This window comes from Musca autumnalis, unplaced genomic scaffold, assembly GCF_047663935.1.
Source record: "Musca autumnalis isolate F117 unplaced genomic scaffold, ASM4766393v1 scaffold_2, whole genome shotgun sequence".
In the NCBI taxonomy this organism is placed as follows: domain Eukaryota; kingdom Metazoa; phylum Arthropoda; class Insecta; order Diptera; family Muscidae; genus Musca; species Musca autumnalis.
The window spans coordinates 57293822-57314365 of record NW_027411755.1 but is presented as its reverse complement, the minus strand read 5'-3'; the positions used below and the strand labels follow the sequence as shown (position 1 = coordinate 57314365).

Genomic DNA, 20544 nt, shown 5'->3' with positions numbered 1-20544 from the left:
GATTTTTTTTGTTTTAAAGTACCATTGTGTGCAGCTTCCAAAATTGTAATGCAACTAGTGTGGAACTTTTTTACGATAGGGAAAATATGACACCATCCATATTCCTCAATATTTCTTTATGCCCTACCCGGTTGTGCCGTAGTATTTCTGATATTTACAAAAATGCCAAAAGAAATTTATGCACCTGTGTTGAGTATTTTATTTCAGACTATTAAATTAAAGAATAAATTATAATTTAAACCCGAATTTTTTATTGTGTATTACATGTCTGTTTGTTCACGATGAACTCTTCTTTATTTATATCAGGTTTATTTTGATGTTTCATTTTCATGTTTTATTTGAGGACTCGACGTTTTTATTACACACAGAATATGTAACATATTTGGAAGCATACCTGCTGCAAAATATACAAATGGTATGAACAAATGGTATAAACACATCGACTGAACCATATTAATTAAGATCAACTATCATTTAAAGTCATGTTTGAACATGTGCAAATTAAAGTTTTTGGTTTTGTGCACATACATGCACACAATATATGTATGTATACCACTGAAGAGAATTCCATAAAACGAGGGTAAATAAACTATATTTTAATATTCGTTTTTTTTACATCAAGTATATTTTTATCATAGTTATATTTTATATGGAAATTTTTCTTTTTGATTTCCTTTTTCATCAGCATTGAAACGTTTTAACGGAAAAATAATTGCAAAATATTCATTTGCATCTGAGTGATTTCATGCAACTATTCCTTATAATAAAAAAAATAACTGAAAAAAAAATATTTAAAAAATCCCCAACTGAGACAACATAAATTTTAACCGAGATTGGGAAAATTGTGGAAAAATAAATGTTTATTGCATGAATGACGTAAAAAATGAAAAAATATTCGTTTATCAAATATATGCGTTGTGGTTGGCTGTAAAGAGAATACCACATATTACTGCTTTTGCAGATTTGTTCAGGTTAAATCTATATATATAAAAGAGCTTAGTGAGTGAGTGAGTTACTGAGTGACTGAGTGAGTGACTGACATATCATCGCCCAGACGAAACCGCTGAAGCTAGAAAGCTGAAATTTTGACTGTGGGTTGCTGTCGGTGTGTAGGGGTGAGATAAGGCTGGGTTTTTGGAAATTCGACCTAGAAGGGTACGAAAAGTACTAAAAGGTACTAAATATGGTACCCTTTGTATTAGGCAAACGGGAAGAGCTAGAATTCTGAAATTTGGAATGAGGGTAACTGATGGAGAGTTAGAAAGATGTACCAAGGGGTTTTTGGAAATTCGACCTATAAGAGTACGAAAAGTACTAAATTTAGTACCAATTGTGTATTTTGAACGGATTTAGCTAGAAACTTGGAATTTGGTATGTAAATGAAGGTTGGGAAGTGGTGTTTTAAAAGGAAATGGTTTGTGAAATTCGTACTCATGTGTACGAAAAGTACTAAATGGTACTAAATTTAGTACAATTTGGATTTGGGTAAAAGTATAGAGCTTTAAACCTGAAAATTGGAATTAAGATTACTGACGGAGTATATGATTGAGATATGAGGATTGTTTTGGAAATTCATACTTATGTGTACGAAAAGTACTTGATGGTACTAAATTTAGTACAACTTGGATTTGGGTGAACGGATAGAGCTAGAAACCTGAAATTTAAAATTAAGATTACTGACGGAGTATAGGATTGTGATATTGGGGGTAGTTTTCGAAATTCGTACTTATGGGTACGGAAAGTACTATATGGTACTAAATTTGGTACAATTTGGATTTGGGTGAATGGATAGAGCTGGATTTCTGAAATTTCGAATTAAGATTACTGTTTGAGTGTTGGATTGATGTAGTTTTGGATGTTCGTAATTTTGGGTACGGAAAATACTAAGTGGTACTAAATTTGGTACATAAAATATAAAATATCTATATGTATGAAAGAGCTTCGTGAGTGAGTAACTGACATATCATCGACCAGAGAAACGGCTGAAGGTAGAATCTTGAAATTTTGGGTATGGGTTGATGTTGGTGTGTAGGGGTGAGATAAGGCTGGGTTTTTGGAAATACGACCTAGAAGGGTACGAAAACTACTAAAAGGTACTACCTTTGTATTGGGCAAACGGGAAGAGCTAGAATTCTGAAATTTGGAACGAAGATTACTGTGGGGCTGTAAGATTGCGTTAGTCTTGCAAATTCGTACTTATGGGTACCGGAAGTACTAAATGGAATCCTGAAATTTCGAATTACGGTTACTGTTGGATTGTAGGATTGAGGAAAGTTTGGAAATTCATACTTAGGTGGTACGAAAAGTACTAAATGGTACTCAATTTAGATTTGGGTGAACGATTAGAGCTGGAATCCTAAAATTTCGAGTTAAGGTTACTGTTGGAGTGTAGCATTGAGGAAGTTTTGGAAATTCGTACTTATGGATACGAAAAGTACTAAATTTGGTACAATGTGGAGTTGAGCGAACGGATGGCGCTGGAAGCCTGATATCTGATATAAAGATTACCGTTGGAGTGTAGGATTGAGGAAGTTTTGGTAATTCGTACTTATGGGTACGAAAAGTACTAAATTGTACTAAATCTGTACACTTTAAATTTGGGTGAACGGATAAAGATGGAATCCTGAAATTTCGAATTAAAGTTACTGTTGGAGTGTAGGATAGAAGTAGTTTTGGAAATTCGTACTTATGGGTACGGAAAGTACTAAATGGTACTAAATTCGGTACAATTTAGATTTGGGTAAGTAAAGGGCGGGAATCTAGAAATTTTGAGTGAAGGTTACTGTTGGAGTGTAGGGTTTCCTTAATTTAGAAATTCGTACTTATGGGTACGAAAACTACTAAATTTGGTACAATATGGATTTGGGTGAACCGAAGGATCTGGAATCCTGAAATTCGGAATTACTGGAATTTGGTATCTATATTACTGTTGGAGTGTAGGACTGAGATGGTTTTGGAAGTTTGTACTTATGGTTACGAATAGTACAAAATGGTACTAAATTTGGTACAATTTAGATTTTGATGAACGGATGCAGGTGGAATCCTCAAAGAATTACTGTTGGAGATAGTTATTGAAATGCGTACTTTCATACGAGAAGTATTAATGGTATTGTGAATAGAGGTGGAATTCGGAAATTTGGTATTATAGCCGCTGTTGGTGTGTAGGGCCGAGATATGGACGTGGTTGTGGATTTACGTACAATAAGTGTACGAAAATTACACAGAATTTAGTTCAAATTGTTATTGTGTAAAGGGGTAGAGCTGAATTAGTATAGCAGTTGGCGTTTACAGTGGAGATAGAGAGGGAGTTTTGGAAATTCGTACTTATGTATACGAAAAATACTAAATCACGGTTGGAATATAGATTTGGATATAAGGGATATAGGTGGAATTTCGAATTGTTGTATGAGGGTTTGTGTTGGTGTTAAGATAAAGATTTTTTGAAATGCATACAAATTCTGAAATTAGGCTGAGGCTGGCTGATTTATTGAGAAATACGAAATGTACTTAATGGTATTAAATTTGACGTTGGGTGTAGCAATGAACCTGAAAATTTCTAAATAGTGTGTGAAAAGTACAAAGTGGCAATACATTTGGTATTGGGCTAAGGAATTGAAGTGGAATTCCGATTTATTTGTCAAGTTCGTTGTTAGAGGTGATCGTACAATAAGTGTACTAGAAGTATTAAAGAATACTAAATAGTGGAGCACTGGTATTGAGTGAATCGATAAATGAAAATTGATATGAGGATCACTGTTGAGATTAAATCAGAATGTTTATTAAAATCCGCCTTTAAATGTATTGGGTGAAAAAGTAGAGCTAAAACTGTAAAATTTGAGCTAAGTTCCTGGATTTTAAAAATTGTACTGAACAGTGTACTATTATTTTATTTTAACTTGAATTCGGTTTCTACATGACGTACTGAAGTCAAAAAGTCTAACGTATCTTTTCAAGAAAATTGTTTTTATTTTTGTTGTCTATTCTAAACGTTATAGTAAGTTCATTTGAAAAGGTAGATCTATGCGGCTAATGTTTTACAAGAAGCTTTTTACATCCTGAGAATAAAAAGGCCTAAAATAAAATGTCTCAAAAATTAACTGTTATATAGGGTAACATATTTTAAATAAAGGTTTTTTACATTTTGATATCACAAGTTCCAAAATTCGGTTGGAAATGTGGATAAAATTTTCAAAATACCCATAAAACATTGAGTGGGATTTAAAATGTAGGCCGCTGTTGAAGTGTAAGGTCTTTTTTTGAAATTCGAACAAAACGTGTACGAACAGTACTTAAATGAAATTAAATATCAATCCAAATAGGTATTAGTACACCATATTAAATGTTGTTTATTTGTATATTTTTCTTTTTCCGCATGCGAAGTAGCGGGCATTTTGCTAGTAACTTTAATAAAAGACCAGTAAATTATATTTTATTATGGGAATGGAATGGACAACCAACCATAAGTGAATTTATGGAATTGGCAAATAATTTAAAACGTTCAATATATTTAACAAAAAATATGAATGAACAATTTAATAAAATTGAATGATTTTTGTTCAGTACTTCTAGTTATGTATTCATAGTTTATCATTCCTCGAATTGTTCATTATTTCCCTTGTAATGTATCATCAAAGCTAATTATAAAATGTGTATTAAAATTCATTCATTCATTGAAACATGGTTTATATATTCATACATATCCTTCTATTAATAATATGGTGTCCAATTTCATTTTATAAATATTCTTCACAATATGTATTTTGTTTCCTTCATTATAAATGTGGGTATGTGTGTGTCTTTTTTCAATTTTTTGTGTCCGCATAGTTTTGCTATTTTGTTATTCTAAACATTTATCAACAACTAATTAAAAAGACACATTAAACTAAACTAAAATACGAACTTTTCTCTCTCTCTCGTCTCTCTGTGGAATAGTAATTTTTGTTATATATTTATTTTTCTTCATTCGAAGTTGTGTTTGTTGTTTCCATTTTTTAGTCCTTTTCGTAGATGCTGGAACCACAAAACTAAACTTTATACATTTTGGGGGTAATATTTCTTTGTTTTGTTCTATAATTCTTTTGTATTTAGAGGACAGTATGAGGAATGGAATATTAGGGAGAAACGAAATAAAGTGTTGAATAATTTTTTATTATACCCTCCACCATAGTATGGAGGGTATATTAAGTTTGTTTTTCCGTTTGTAACGTATTGAAATACTCATTTGCTACCCTATAAAGTATATATATTCTTAATCAGGGTAAAATTCTGAGTCGATCTGTGCACGTCCGTCCGTGGTAATCACTCTAGCATCCACAAAAATGGAGATAGGACGCTAAAATTTTGGAAACATGCGTCTTTTGTTTGCAGGCAGGTCAAGTTCGATAATGGGCTACATCGGTCCACGTTTTGGTATAGCCCCCATATAACGGTACCCCCGATTTACGGTATTTTGACGTTTTTAGCTAAATTTTCGAACCGATTTAGCTATAATTTAACATTTAGAGTTCCTAAGTATCAGTAAACTTATATAAGAAAACTTGTGAACATAGGTCCACGTTTTGGTATCGCCCCCATATAACGGTACCCCCGATTTACGGTATTTTGACGTTTTTAGCTACATTTTCAGACCGATTTAGCTATAATTTAACATTTAGGGTTCTTAAGTGTCAGTAAACTTATATAACAAAACTTGTGGACATAGGTCCACCTTTTTGTATAGCCCCCATATAACGGTACCCCACGATTTACGGTATTTTGACGTTTTTAGCTACATTTTCAGACCGATTTAACTATAATTTGACATTTAGGGTGCTTAAGTGCCAATAAACATATATAAGAAAACTTGTGGCCATAGGTCCACGTTTTGGTATAGCCCCCATATAACGGAACCCCCGATTTACGGTATTTTGACGTTTTTAGCTACATTTTCAGACCATGTATCTATGATTTGACATTTAGCGTTCTTAAGTGTCAATAACCTTATATAACAAAACTTGTGGACATAGGTCCACGTTTTTAGTATAGACCCCATATAACGGTACCCCCGATTTACGGTATTTTGACGTTTTTAGCTAAATTTTCGGACCGATTTAGCTATAATTTGACACTTAGGGTTCTTAAGTGTCAGTAAACGTATATAACAAAACTTGTGGACATAGGTCCACCTTTTGATATAGCCCCCATATAACGGTACCCCCCGATTTACGGCATTTTGACGTTTTTATCTACATTTTCAGACCGATTTAGCTATAATTTGACATTTAGGGTGCTTAAGTGCCAATAAACTTATATAAGAAAACTTGTGGACATAGGTCCACGTTTTGGTATATCCCCCATATAACGGAACCCCCGATTTACGGTATTTTGACGTTTTTAGCTACATTTTCAGACCGATTTATCTATAATTTGACATTTAGCTTTCTTAAGTGTCAGTAACCTTATATAACAAAAGTTGTGGACATAGATCCACGTTTTGGTATAGCCCCCATATAACGGTACCCCCCGATTTACGGTATTTTGACGTTTTTAGCTAAATTTTCAGACCGATTTAGCTATAATTTGACATTTAGGGTTCTTAAGTGTCAATAAACTTATATAACAATAGTTGTGGACATAGGTCCATGTTTTGGAATAGCCCCCATATAACGTTACCGCCCGATTTCAGGTATTTTGAAGTTTTAATTCACATTTCTAGACCGAATTAGCTATAATTTGATATTTAGGGTTCTTAGTGACAAAAAAACTTATATTCGAAATAATTATGAACGTAGGTCCATGTTTTGGTATAGCCCCATATAACGGTACCTCCGTATAACGGATTTCGGTATTCCCATATAACGGATTTTCGGTATTTTGAGAATTTTACCTACAAGTTTTAACCGAATTATCTGTAATTTGAACATTTGACATTTAAAATTCTTATCGGTCACCACACCCCTCCACCAAAAATTGTCAAGAAATGTCGATGTATTGATAAAGCTCCCATATAAAAGTACCTCCCGATTTTCAGTAATTTGATGATTTTAACTACAATATTAAACCGAACTAGCAGTAATTTGACATTTGAAGTTGTTAGTGGTCACAACACCTCTCCATAAAAAATTGCCAACATAGGTCCTTGTTCGGATATAGCTCCCATATAACGGTACCTTCCAATTTTCAGTAATTGGCAATTTTAGCTAAAATTTTTAACCGAACTAACTGTAATTTGACATTTGAAGTTTGTAGTTGTCACCACACATCTACATCAACAATTTTCAGCATAGCCCCAATATAACGGTACTTCCCGATTTTCGGTACTTTGAGGATTTTACTTAAAATGTTAAACCAAACGTAGGCCCATGTTTTGGTATAGCTCCAAAACAAACCTCCCGATTTTCCGCACCTTAGCTTTTTTTTTTTTGACGAACTTTCTGTAATTTGAAATTTAAAAGCCAACAAAAATTGTTAATTTAAGTTCATATTTTCGTATAGCCAACATACCTCCGAACTAGCTGTTAATGACATTTGAAGTTCCCACGTTATGTACCGATTTTCGGTATTTTGAGGATTCTAGCTACAATTTTTAACCGAATTAGGAGTTATTTGACATTAAAGGCTCCCATCAAAAACTGTCAACATGGGTCTATGTTTTATTATAACCCCTATATAACGGTACCTCCCAATTTTTAGCCCACCAAAAATTTTCATCATACATAGTTAGATATAGGCACCATAAAAAAGGGCCTACCGAATGAAACATTTTATGTACATTATCTGACATTTTAACGTACCCACTTAAAGTTGGGGACAGGAATGAAAACTAATTATTCCATTTTAGTTCAGAATATTTTATGGTGGAGGGTATGAAAAGTTCGGCCCAGTCGAACTTAACGCTTTTTTACTTGTTATATACTTACATACACATCGCTCATTTGCTCCTAGAGTGGCATAACCCAAAATTTGCGTTTTCTGAGTAAGCAATTTCTATTTTTTCTACGACTTCTACTTTATCTTGTTTCAACACAAACGTTTTTTGAGTTTATGAAGCACAACACTTCAGATCATACTTGATCCTGCACAGACATTTAGAACTGACATCTGGCTAGCTGCATGCAAAATATAGTCCAAGTAGTTATTTTAGTTTTTGTGTAATAATCTTTTTAATTGGGGAAGTCAAATTGCAATCGTCAACTTAAAACGCGTTTTTCTCGAAACTGGATTTTTTGAGATGTGTCACTCTTTGAGTAAATGAGTGATATGTTCTCACTTTTCTCATATCAATTAGCTTTCCCTCATATTTTATTGAAACACACTTTAGATGACTAATTTCATCTGAAGACTCCTGTGTATACCGTTAGTGGTTAGGCAGCTTTAGATTTGTTCATTTACTTTTTTAATAGTAAAAGTAGCAAAAGAGAGAACTGTCAAAATTGCTCTCACGTTACACGTTTTGCACAAAAGTAAAGGAACAGAAAAAAGTAGGTCTGATAGCAATGTCAAAAAACAAACATGGCTGCCTAAAACAATAACAACAAAAAAGTTAACTTCAGTGCGTGGTATTTTTTATTTCAAAAAAAAAAAAATTTAAGTCGATATAACCATGTCCGTCTGTCCGTCCGTCCGTCTGTTGAAATCAAGATACAGCTCGCAATTTTCTAGATAGAGATTTGTAATTTGGTATAGATGTTTCCATTCCTTCCAGAATTTTTGGTATTGAAAATGGCCTATACCGGACCATGTTTTGATATCGCCCCCATAGAACAGTACCACCAGTTTTTCGGTATTTTGGATGCTCTAGCTTCATTATCACACCGAAATGGCTGAAATTTCGTTGAGGTATAAAAATGTCCCCAGAATTTTGTCGGTATAGGTCCACGCCTTCATATAGCCCCCATAGTAAGGTACGATTTTCAGTATTTTGAAGGTTGTGGCCTCAATATTCCATCGAAATGGCTGAAATTTGGTATTTAGTATTCATTTGGGGTATTAAACTATCCATATGAAATTTGTCGGTGTAGGTCCACGCCTACATTTGTTTGTTTGTTATTATTCTCCGTTAGGAATTACTAAACTTTCCCCAGAAATTTTTCGGTATAGGTCCACGCTTTCATATAGCCCCCATAGGAGGCTTTCGGTACTTGATGTTTGTGTCCTCAATACTCAACAGAAATGGCCATCTTAAGAGACTAGAAAACTGTCCGTGCAACGATGTTTTGTTCACGCCCCATATAAAGGAGCTTTCCGATTTCAGATATATTAAAGTTTTTAGCTGTATTTTTTGTGGCCAAAAAATTCTCTTAAATAGTTGTTGATATAGGTTATTGTTTTAACAATGTCCCTTGTAGCGATTTTCAGATATTTTATGAGTCTGTTACATTTCCCGACGTAATTAGCAGCAATTTTATATTGAGGAGTTTTAATGGTAACTTTCCTAACTAAAGCTCATATTTTACTCCTGCATAACTGTATCCTAGACTAACTACTCATCGAACTACCCTAACAAGACTACACACGAAAAATATATACCGGCAAACATGTATATGTATATTTATATATTTCTTACATGTCTGCAATTGTTTGATATTTCTTTTGTTTTTTTTTTTTTTTTTGTGGTGGCAATAAGAAGTTGAAAATAAGTTTTCCAAATGGCCGTTCCCTGGCGATGACATTTTTATATGTTATCTGTATGCTACAAGATAAATAGTTAGAAAAGACCGGTATACGACCACTAATGTGAAATGGCGAGAACAACTTGCCATATGTTGGCTCTATGCTAAGGATGGCAAAAATAATTATTTACGAAACATGAATTCTCAGAAGGAATGGATGTAGGACACCAAATTTAAGAACTATTCGATATGAAGATATTGACTCTATTAAGTCGCAGCTATGCTAAGGAACATGTTAAACTCAGTGACAATGTCGTCCGCTAATGCAATTATACCCTTTTGCAACAGTCAGGGACTTTAACGCTAGAGATCCTGAGTTCGAAGCCTTTTAAAAAATCCAAGTTTGTTGGTCTGCTAACCTTTTAAAAATTATCCTTTAAGAACCCCACGTTTGTTGGTCTGTTGATTCTTCAAAAATTATTCTTTAAAAAATACATGTCTGTTAGCTGCTGACCCTTCAAAAATTATTCTTTAAAAAATCCACATTTGTTGGTCTGTTGGCTCTTCAAAAATAATAATAATAGTTCCACAAACATCCCAGACGGGACAAGGGAGACTTCTCTCATATCAATGAGTGCACCCCGAATCATATTCATATTAGCTCAATGATATGGGACCTACAGTTTATCGCCGAGTCCGAACGGCGTGTCCTAAGACACCACTTATAGAGAAGTTTTACATGGCTGAAATACTCAGGAACACCATTACAGAGGGGTATTTTGCCACCGTTGAAAATTTGATGTTGATGTTGGGAATCGTACCCACCACCTTCTGCGTGCAAGGCGGGTATGCATACCATTGCACAACGGTAGCATATTCTTCAAAAATTATTCTTTAAAAAAACCACGCTTGGCGGTCTGGTTGCTCTTTTTTAAAAAATCCACGTTGGTTGGTCTGTTGACACTCCAAAAATAATGCTTAAAAAAATCCACATTTTTTGGTCTGCTGACCCTTTAACACAAAAAATAATTACAAGATAATTCGACCAGATTATGAAAGAGGACCCAAAAAAGAAGACACGTGTATCGGCGATTTGAAAGTTTACGTCGGGAAGTAACCTAAATAGGCGTGGCAAGCTCCGGCCATTCCTACAGGTTTTGAAATACTCGACATCAGATTCCTTGGAATCCTTGCAAGTTAGGTATAAAGTGTCTTTGGCAATATTATTGACAACAATGCAGGGTATCTTTTTATGTAAAAAATTAACGCTCATGCGAGTCACCAAAGGGGTCTTTTTGGTCCCTTTTTTCAAAAACGTTTAAAAACTCCTTTAAAATGCAATCGTATCAGATCAAAATATTCTACAAAATTATTTGTCATAAAATGTTACTATAGGTTCCCGAATATACCAAAACTCTAAATCGTTCCTAAACGCCGGGAATCTGCCAAAAGTAAAATCACGTTTTAGGGTTAATGTTGTACTTTATCTGAGTTTATTAAGTTTTGTCCCACAAAACTTCATTCTAGATAGAAGACGTCAAAGACAAAAATTATTTCCATCAAATTTCAATATAAGTCGCTGAATAAATGAAATATGTATTTGCAATATATATTAAGAAAATATATACATCAAATTTGCCAACAAAACACCCAAATACTTTAAAAATCCAGGTTTGGTTGTACGTTGGTCCTCCAAAAAATATTCTTAAAAAATCCATGTTTGGTGGTTTGTTGGTCCTTCAAAAAATATTCTTTAAAAATCCAGGTTTGGTTGTCCGTTGGTCCTTCAAAAACTATTCTTTAAAAAAACCCAAGTTTGTTGATTTGTTGGCCCTTCAAAAATTATTCTTTAAAAAATCCACGTATGTTGGTATGTTCATCCTTCAAAAACTATTCTTTAAAAAAAAACCCAAGTTTGTTGATTTGTTGGCCCTTCAAAAATTATTCTTTAAAAAATCCACGTTTGTTGGTATGTTCATCCTTCAAAAACTATTCTTTAAAAAAACCCAAGTTTGTTGATTTGTTGGCCCTTCAAAAATTATTCTTCAAAAAATCCACGTTTGTTGGTCTGTTGGCCCTTCAAAAATGATTTTTTTAAGAATCCATGTTTATTGGGCCCTCAAAAATATTCTCTAAAAGATCCCCGTTTTGTGGTATGTTGTTAAAGAGAATTTTAAAGTCCATCTTCTCTTTTAAGCCCAAACTTGTCAACAATTTAAATCCATTTCTTACATAAACCAAACAAATGAAATATAAGTTTCCCTCCATGGGGTCATTAAATTTGGCATTGTCCTCTTTCAGCAGCTGCTAACAAACACTTTAGATTTGTACTATAACTGCTCTTGGCCACAAAACTAATGAGTGCTGAAGAAGATATGTTTAAAAGCATCTCAAGCCACAAATGCAAATACTTTGCATAGCAAATGCAAAGTTGTTACTGATAACCAATAATAAATAAATGGAAAGTTTTCTTTTTTCTGCCAAAAGAACCCTCAACTAACTAAGCAAGTGTGGGCGAGATTGTATGTGTGTGCGCAGGAGAGAATAACTGCAATAAATTGATCTGTTTCAGGTGAAGGTTAATAGCAAACGATAGTAGCCAAGTAGTTTCATGAAACTAGAACCAGTGTAAATTCTACAATAATGTATGGTCAAACTGGAATTGAAGTACACATCGAAGGTAAAAAATAAAGAGAAAGAAAAAACAACAAGCACAAAAAAAAACTAAAAATAAAGCCATAAAACTTTCATATCTATGCAAGCGTAAGTTGTTAAAATGATGAACAGTGTTGTCAACATAGCTCGAAATTCCCAAAAGGGGATTTGTGTATTTCCAAAGGGAAATGACGGCAAATTAAATAATATATTTCAGGAGGGATCGTTTTTTCTGATTTGAAAGTCTTTGTTTAATCTCTGAATCAGTTCCTACGTAGGGCCTTGTATTCAACAAACCCCAACCCCCAAAGAAACCAAAAAAACGTAAACGTTCCTGTTTTGCACTGAAAAGGTTGAAAATTCGATATATTATCAGTTGAGGTAAATCTCTCGGCTGAAGTTAAAGTTTAACTCTCAGCAATGAGTATTTTAGCCACTCAAAACTTCTCCAGGATTCGGGATGCACTCTACGACACGAGGAAGTCTCTCACACATATTACATTTGTCAACTGCGACAAACCCCACTGCGCAATATTGGCCAAATTTTCGTGAGTATATCCGCCATGTTTAACTTACCTGTAAACAGTGTCCAACTATGTTCTTCTTTTCCATACGAAACAAAATCCCATATCACTTTTTTTTATAAAAAATGGCAACCCTATCACCAATATACAGGTTAAAAGGAAATGTTTGGCATAACACCAACACCAATGCAATACATTTACCACGTTAATGTATCCGTAAATGCAGGAAAAGCATATGTGGCAATTACTATGAACGGTAAGTGCAGATATACACTTTTTTGCCTTATTTCATTGGTCACTCTTTTATCCGTGCCAAGTAAAGACCGTTTGGAAGATACATAACCAAAAGACCACTAAAAGTTTATCGGTACGATTGTTTTAAAACTGACAGAATGTTTTAGAAAAAAAACGAAACTGAGAGAGAGGGTAATTGTGGAATTAGAATGGAAGTTATTCTTTTTTGTTTTCGTTCAACAATAAACCAAATGTGTTTTCGATTTGATATGTCTTCTTTTTGTTTTTCAGTTTTTAAGTTGCTGCTTCAAAGGACATTTGTAGTTATAAGTGTATTTGCTGCCACAGTAAAAACGCCACACCAGAGCAGATTTGAGAAAAAAACTTTACCAATCAACAACAGTTTAGTTTCCGAAAAAAGTATGGGATATTTTCCCCCATTTTTGTTGTTGTTTTTATATGGTTTGATATGCGCAATGGATTGTTCACTGCTTCCATTTGTGTATTCCCAAAGATGAAGTCTTAATGTGTTTAGCTATGTACTTTTTTCGCTATCTTTGGGGAGTTCTTAATAGTGGACACTGTCAATTGCAATGTTGTTTAAAAGGTTGACACAGTCATTGAGGGAGATACTGTGATTATTTGCCATTAAGAACACTATTTGCAATGGGAAAGGATACAATAAAATAGCCAAGCCATCAAATGTCAAGTGTTGTGTTTTCGTGATAAACGAATTCTTCGTGAAAAAATATTCTTTATATATATTCCACGTCTGTTGGCTCTAAAAAACATTCCACGTATGTTGGGCCCTTGAAAAAATATCGTTCAAAATTATTCCACGTCAGTTGGAACTTGAAAAAATATTCTTCAAAAATATTTCACGCCTCTTGGCCATGGAAAAAATTCAACAAAAATATTCCATGTCTGTTGGCTCTTGAAAATATATTCTTCAGAAATATTCCACATCTGTTGGCCCTTGAAAAATATTCATGGAAAATATTCCACCGCCTGTTGGCTCTTGAAAAATATTCTTCAAAAAAGTTCACGCCCGTTGGTCCTTATAGTACGTTTAGACTTATGAAATCTACTCGATTTCAAATGTCAATTCCACAGCGTATATGGCAAATATTCTTTAAAAACCCACGTTTGGTGGTCGGTCCAACAAATTTTCTTTAAAATATCCACGTTTAGTGGCCTGTCCAAAAAATTTTCTTTAAAATATCCACGTTTGGTGGTCGGTCCAAAAAATATTCTTTAAAATATCCACGTTTAGTGGCCTGTCCAAAAAATTTTCTTTAAAATATCCACGTTTGGTGGTCGGTCCAAAAAATATTCTTTAAAACATTCACGCTTGGCGGTCTGTTTAAAAAATATTCTTCAAAAAATCCTCGTTTGGTGGTCAGTTCAAAAAAATATTCTTTAGAACATCCACGTTTGGTGGTCAGTTCAAAAAGTATTCTTTAAAAAATATTCTTTAAAACATCCACGTTTGGTGGTCAGTTCAAAAAAATATTCTTTAAAACATCCACGTTTGGTGGTCAGTTCAAAAAAATATTCTTTAAAAAATATTCTTTAAAACATCCACGTTTGGTGGTCTGTTCAAAAAATATTCTTCAAACAATCCAAGTTTGGTGGTGTGTTCAAAAAATATTCTTTAAAAAATCCACGTTTGGTGGTGTGTTCAAAAAATGTTCTTTAAAAAATCCACGTCCGTTGCCCCTTGAAAAAATATTCTTTAAAAAATCCAGTTTTGGTCAGACCACCAAAAAATATTCTTTAAAAAGTCCAGGTTTGGTCAGACCAACAAACAATATTCTTTAAAAAATCCAGGTTTGGTCAGACCACCAAAAAATATTCTTTAAAAATCCATGTTTAATGGTCTGTTCAAAAAAAAAAAAAAATCTTTAAAAAAATCCAGCTTACTGGTCTATGCAAAAAATATTCTTTAAAAAATTCACGTTTGGAGGTCAGATCAAAAAAACATTCTTTAAAACATCCACGTTTGGTGGTCAGATCAAAAAAACATTCTTTAAAACATCCACGTTTGGTGGTCAGTTCAAAAAAATATTCTTTAAAAAATATTCTTTAAAACATCCACGTTTGGTGGTCAGTTCAAAAAAATATTCTTTAAAACATCCACGTTTGGTGGTCAGTTCAAAAAAATATTCTTTAAAACATCCACGTTTGGTGGTCTGTTCAAAAAATATTCTTCAAACAATCCAAGTTTGGTGGTGTGTTCAAAAAATATTCTTTAAAAAATCCACGTTTGGTGGTGTGTTCAAAAAATGTTCTTTAAAAAATCCACGCCCGTTGCCCCTTGAAAAAATATTCTTTAAAAAATCCAGTTTTGGTCAGACCACCAAAAAATATTCTTTAAAAAGTCCAGGTTTGGTCAGACCAACAAACAATATTCTTTAAAAAATCCAGGTTTGGTCAGACCACCAAAAAATATTCTTTAAAAATACATGTTTAATGGTCTGTTCAAAAAAAAAAATCTTTAAAAAAATCCAGCTTACTGGTCTATGCAAAAAATATTCTTTAAAAAATTCACGTTTGGAGGTCAGATCAAAAAAACATTCTTTAAAACATCCACGTTTGGTGGTCAGATCAAAAAAACATTCTTTAAAACATCCACGTTTGGTGGTCAGTTCAAAAAAATATTCTTTAAAAAATATTCTTTAAAACATCCACGTTTGGTGGTCAGTTCAAAAAAATATTCTTTAAAACATCCACGTTTGGTGGTCAGTTCAAAAAAATATTCTTTAAAACATCCACGTTTGGTGGTCAGTTCAAAAAAATATTCTTTAAAACATCCACGTTTGGTGGTCTGTTCAAAAAATATTCTTTAAAAAATCCACGTTTGGTGGTCTGTTCAAAAAATATTCTTTAAAAATCCAAGTTTGGTGGTCTGTTCAAAAAATATTCTTTAAAAAATCCAAGTTTGGTGGTCTGTTAAAAAAATATTCTTTAAAAAATCCAAGTTTGGTGGTCTGTTCAAAAAATATTCTTTAAAAAATCCAAGTTTGGTGGTCTGTTCAAAACATATTCTTTAAAAAATCCACGTTTGGTGGTCCGTTCAAAAAATATTCTTTAAAAAATCCACGTTTGGTGGTCTGTTCAAAAAATATTCTTTAAAAAATCCACGTTTGGTGGTCCGTTCAAAAAATATTCTTTAAAAATCCACGTTTGGTGGTCTGTTCAAAAAATATTCTTTAAAAAATCCACGTTTGGTGGTCCGTTCAAAAAATATTCTTTAAAAATCCACGTTTGGTGGTCTGTTCAAAAAATATTCTTTAAAAAATCCACGTTTGTTGGTCTGTTCAAAAAATATTCTTTAAAAAATCCAAGTTTGGTGGTCTGTTCAAAAAATATTCTTTAAAAAATCCAAGTTTGGTGGTCTGTTCAAAAAATATTCTTTAAAAAATCCAAGTTTGGTGGTCTGTTAAAAAAATATTCTTTAAAAAATCCAAGTTTGGTGGTCTGTTCAAAAAATATTCTTTAAAAAATCCAAGTTTGGTGGTCTGTTCAAAACATATTCTTTAAAAAATCCACGTTTGGTGGTCCGTTCAAAAAATATTCTTTAAAAAATCCACTTTTGGTGGTCCGTTCAAAAAATATTCTTTAAAAAATCCACGTTTGGTGGTCCGTTCAAAAAATATTCTTTAAAAAATCCACGTTTGGTGGTCCGTTCAAAAAATATTCTTTAAAAAATCCACGTTTGGTGGTCCGTTCAAAAAATATTCTTTAAAAAATCCACGTTTGGTGGTCCGTTCAAAAAATATTCTTTAAAAAATCCACGTTTGGTGGTCCGTTCAAAAAATATTCTTTAAAAAATCCACGTTTGGTGGCCCGTTCAAAAAATATTCTTTAAAAAATCCACATTTGGTGGTCTGTTCAAAAAATATTCTTTAAAAAATCCACGTTTGGTGGTCTGTTCAAAAAATATTCTTTAAAAAATCCACGTTTGGTGGTCTGTTCAAAAAATATTCTTTAAAAAATCCACGTTTGGTGGTCTGTTCAAAAAATATTCTTTAAAAAATCCACGTTTGGTGGTCTGTTCAAAAAATATTCTTTAAAAAATCCACGTTTGGTGGTCTGTTCAAAAAATATTCTTTAAAAAATCCACGTTTGGTGGTCTGTTCAAAAAATATTCTTTAAAAAATCCACGTTTGGTGGTCTGTTCAAAAAATATTCTTTAAAAAATCCACGTTTGGTGGTCTGTTCAAAAAATATTCCTTAAAAAATCCACGTTTGGTGGTCTGTTCAAAAAATATTCTTTAAAAAATCCACGTTTGGTGGTCTGTTCAAAAAATATTCTTTAAAAAATCCACGTTTGGTGGTCTGTTCAAAAAATATTCTTTAAAAAATCCACGTTTGGTGGTCTGTTCAAAAAATATTCTTTAAAAAATCCACGTTTGGTGGTCTGTTCAAAAAATATTCTTTAAAAAATCCACGTTTGGTGGTCTGTTCAAAAAATATTCTTTAAAAAATCCACGTTTGGTGGTCTGTTCAAAAAATATTCTTTAAAAAATCCACGTTTGGTGGTCTGTTCAAAAAATAAAAAATCCACGTTTGGTGGTCTGTTCAAAAAATAAAAAATCCACGTTTGGTGGTCTGTTCAAAAAATAAAAAATCCACGTTTGGTGGTCTGTTCAAAAAATATTCTTTAAAAAATCCACGTTTGGTAGTCTGTTCAAAAAATATTCTTTAAAAAATCCACGTTTGGTGGTCTGTTCAAAAAAATATTCTTTAAAAACTCCACATTTGGTGGTCTGTTCAAAATATGTTCTTTAAAAAATCTACGTTTGGTGGTCTGTTTAAAAAATATTCGTTAAAAAATCCACATTTGGAGGTCTGTTAAAAAAATATTCTTAAAAAAATCCACGTTTGGTGGTCTGTTCAAAAAATATTCTTTAAAAATTCCACGTTTGGAGGTCTCTTCAAAACATATTCTTTTAAAAATCCACGTTTGGTGGTCTGTTCAAAAAATATTCTTTAAAAATTCCACGTTTGGAGGTCTCTTCAAAACATATTCTTTTAAAAATCCACGTTTGGTGGTCTGTTCAAAAAATACTCTTTAAAAATTCCACGTTTGGAGGTCTCTTCAAAACATATTCTTTTAAAAATCCACGTTTGGTGGTCTGTTCAAAAAATATTCTTTAAAAATTCCACGTTTGGAGGTCTCTTCAAAACATATTCTTTTAAAAATCCACGTTTGGTGGTCTGTTCAAAAGATATTCTTTAAAAATTCCACGTTTGGTGGTCTGTTCAAAAAATATTCTTTAAAAATCCACGTTTGGAGGTCTCTTCGAAACATATTCTTTAAAAAATCCACGTTTGGTGGTCTGTTCAAAAGATATTCTTTAAAAAATTCACGTTTGGTGGTTTGCTCAAAAAATATTTTTTGAAAACTCCTCGTTTGGTGGTCTGTTCAAAAAATATTCTTTAAAAAATCCACGTTTGGTGGTCTGTTCAAAAAATATTCTTTAAAAAATCCACGTTTGGTGGTCTGTTCAAAAAATATTCTTTAAAAAATCCACGTTTGGTGGTCTGTTTAAAAAATAGTCTTTAAAAAATCCACGTTTGGTGGTCTGTTCAAAAAATATTCTTTAAAAAATCCACGTTTGGTGGTCTGTTTAAAAAATAGTCTTTAAAAAATCCACGTTTGGTGGTCTGTTCAAAAAATATTCTTTAAAAAATCCACGTTTGGTGGTCTGTTCAAAAAATAGTCTTTAAAAAATCCACGTTTGGTGGTCTGTTCAAAAAATATTCTTTAAAAAATCCACGTTTGGTGGTCTGTTCAAAAAATCTTCTTTAAAAAATCCACGTTTGGTGGTCTGTTCAAAAAATATTCTTTAAAAAATCCACGTTTGGTGGTCTGTTCAAAAAATATTCTTTAAGAAATCCACGTTTGGTGGTCTGTTCAAAAAATATTCTTTAAGAAATCCACGTTTGGTGGTCTGTTTAAAAAATATTCTTTAAAAAATCCACGTTTGGTGGTCTGTTCAAAATATGTTCTTTCAAAAATCCACGTTTGGTGGTCTGTTTAAAAAATATTCTTTAAAAAATCCACGTTTGGTGGTCTGTTTAAAAAATATTCTTTAAAAAATCCACGTTTGGTGGTCTGTTCAAAAAATATTCTTAAAGACATCCACGTTTGGTGGTCTGTTCACAAAATATTCTTTAAAATGTCCACGTTTGGTGGTCTGTTCAAAAAATATTCTTTAAAATGTCCACGTTTGGTGGTCTGTTCAAAAAATATTCTTTAAAAAATCCACGTTTGGTGGTCTGTTCAAAAAATATTCTTTAAAAAATCCACGTTTGGTGGTCTGTTCAAAAAATATTCCTGAATAAAAATCCACGTCTGTTGCCCCTTCAAAAAATATTCCTGAAATGCACGTTTGATGGTCTGTTCAAAAAATATTCTTGAATAAAAATCCTCGTCTGTTGCCCCTTGAAAAAATATTCTTGAAAAAAAAATCCTCGTCTGTTGCCCCTTGAAAAAATATTCTTGAATAAAAATCCACGTCTGTCGCCACTTGAAAAAATATTCAGAATAAAACTCCACACCTGTTGCCCCTTGAAAAGATATGTTGGCCATTGAAAAAAATATTTTTTAAAAAAATCCTTGTCTGCCTTTGGAAAAATGTTATTTAATCTACAAAAAATCTCAACTTTATTTTAAAAAATAAAAACGTATTATAACTCTTTCCATTAAAAAAAGGACATGCTCTGTTAAAGGAAATTGCAACAATGATAATGATCATGAACGTCATCACGTTTCTTATTGCCTTGCACTATCCTACTAACTACCAACCAACCTACCATATCTACCTATGTGCTGTTGATGATTTCAAATTTAAAAACATTTCCTTCCCTCATGCATATACATACATCTACTCATTCTCACTTTGATTTTGCCCATTTATCTTATTTCTCTTCCTTCGTTTTTCTTGCAGATTTTATTGTGGCATTAAAGGATGTTTCGGTAACGATACCACAAGCTGTAAAACGTGGCAGTAATGCAATGCTAACATGTAATTACGATATGGAAAATGATACTTTATATTCCGTAAAATGGTACAAAGGACGACGTGAATTTTATCGTTATACACCCAAGGAAAATCCGGCCATGAAAGTTTTTCTTACACAAAGTGGTCTAAATGTCGAGGTAAGTTTTTTGCATTTTGCAACAACAACAAAAAAGGAGAAAACTCAAACTCAAATGTCGTTTTATTCGTTATTTTGCATTTCATTCTACCTACGTGTGTATGTGAGTGGTCATGTAATGATCAACTTTTTCTCTCCATGTATATTTTTAAAAATGACCGGATGCTACCAAAACCATAGTAAAATACCTGACCAACCAACAGCAGCTACAGCAACAAAACTATCATCCATTATGCCTGTCCGGTCATTCAAAGGGAATAGCATCCTAGGCAACTAAAAGTTATGTTTATGTGTGTATGTTATGTGTGCAGTTTTTAACAAGTTTTACTTGTCACAGCAGCAGTAATATGAAACCATAATGCCAGCCAATG

General features: G+C 32.9%; 1 protein-coding gene across 4 annotated transcripts in view; it reads left to right on the top strand.

Moving 5' to 3' along the window:
* beat-Ic (beaten path Ic) overlaps positions 1-20544 on the top strand; it is a 320186-nt gene that overhangs the window by 241301 nt on the left and 58341 nt on the right. For all 4 annotated transcript variants that reach the window (XM_073965759.1, XM_073965758.1, XM_073965756.1 and 1 more), the window contains one exon: positions 19963-20174. In XM_073965759.1, coding sequence (XP_073821860.1) covers positions 19963-20174 — 212 coding nt within the window. The remainder of the gene's footprint in view (positions 1-19962; positions 20175-20544) is intronic.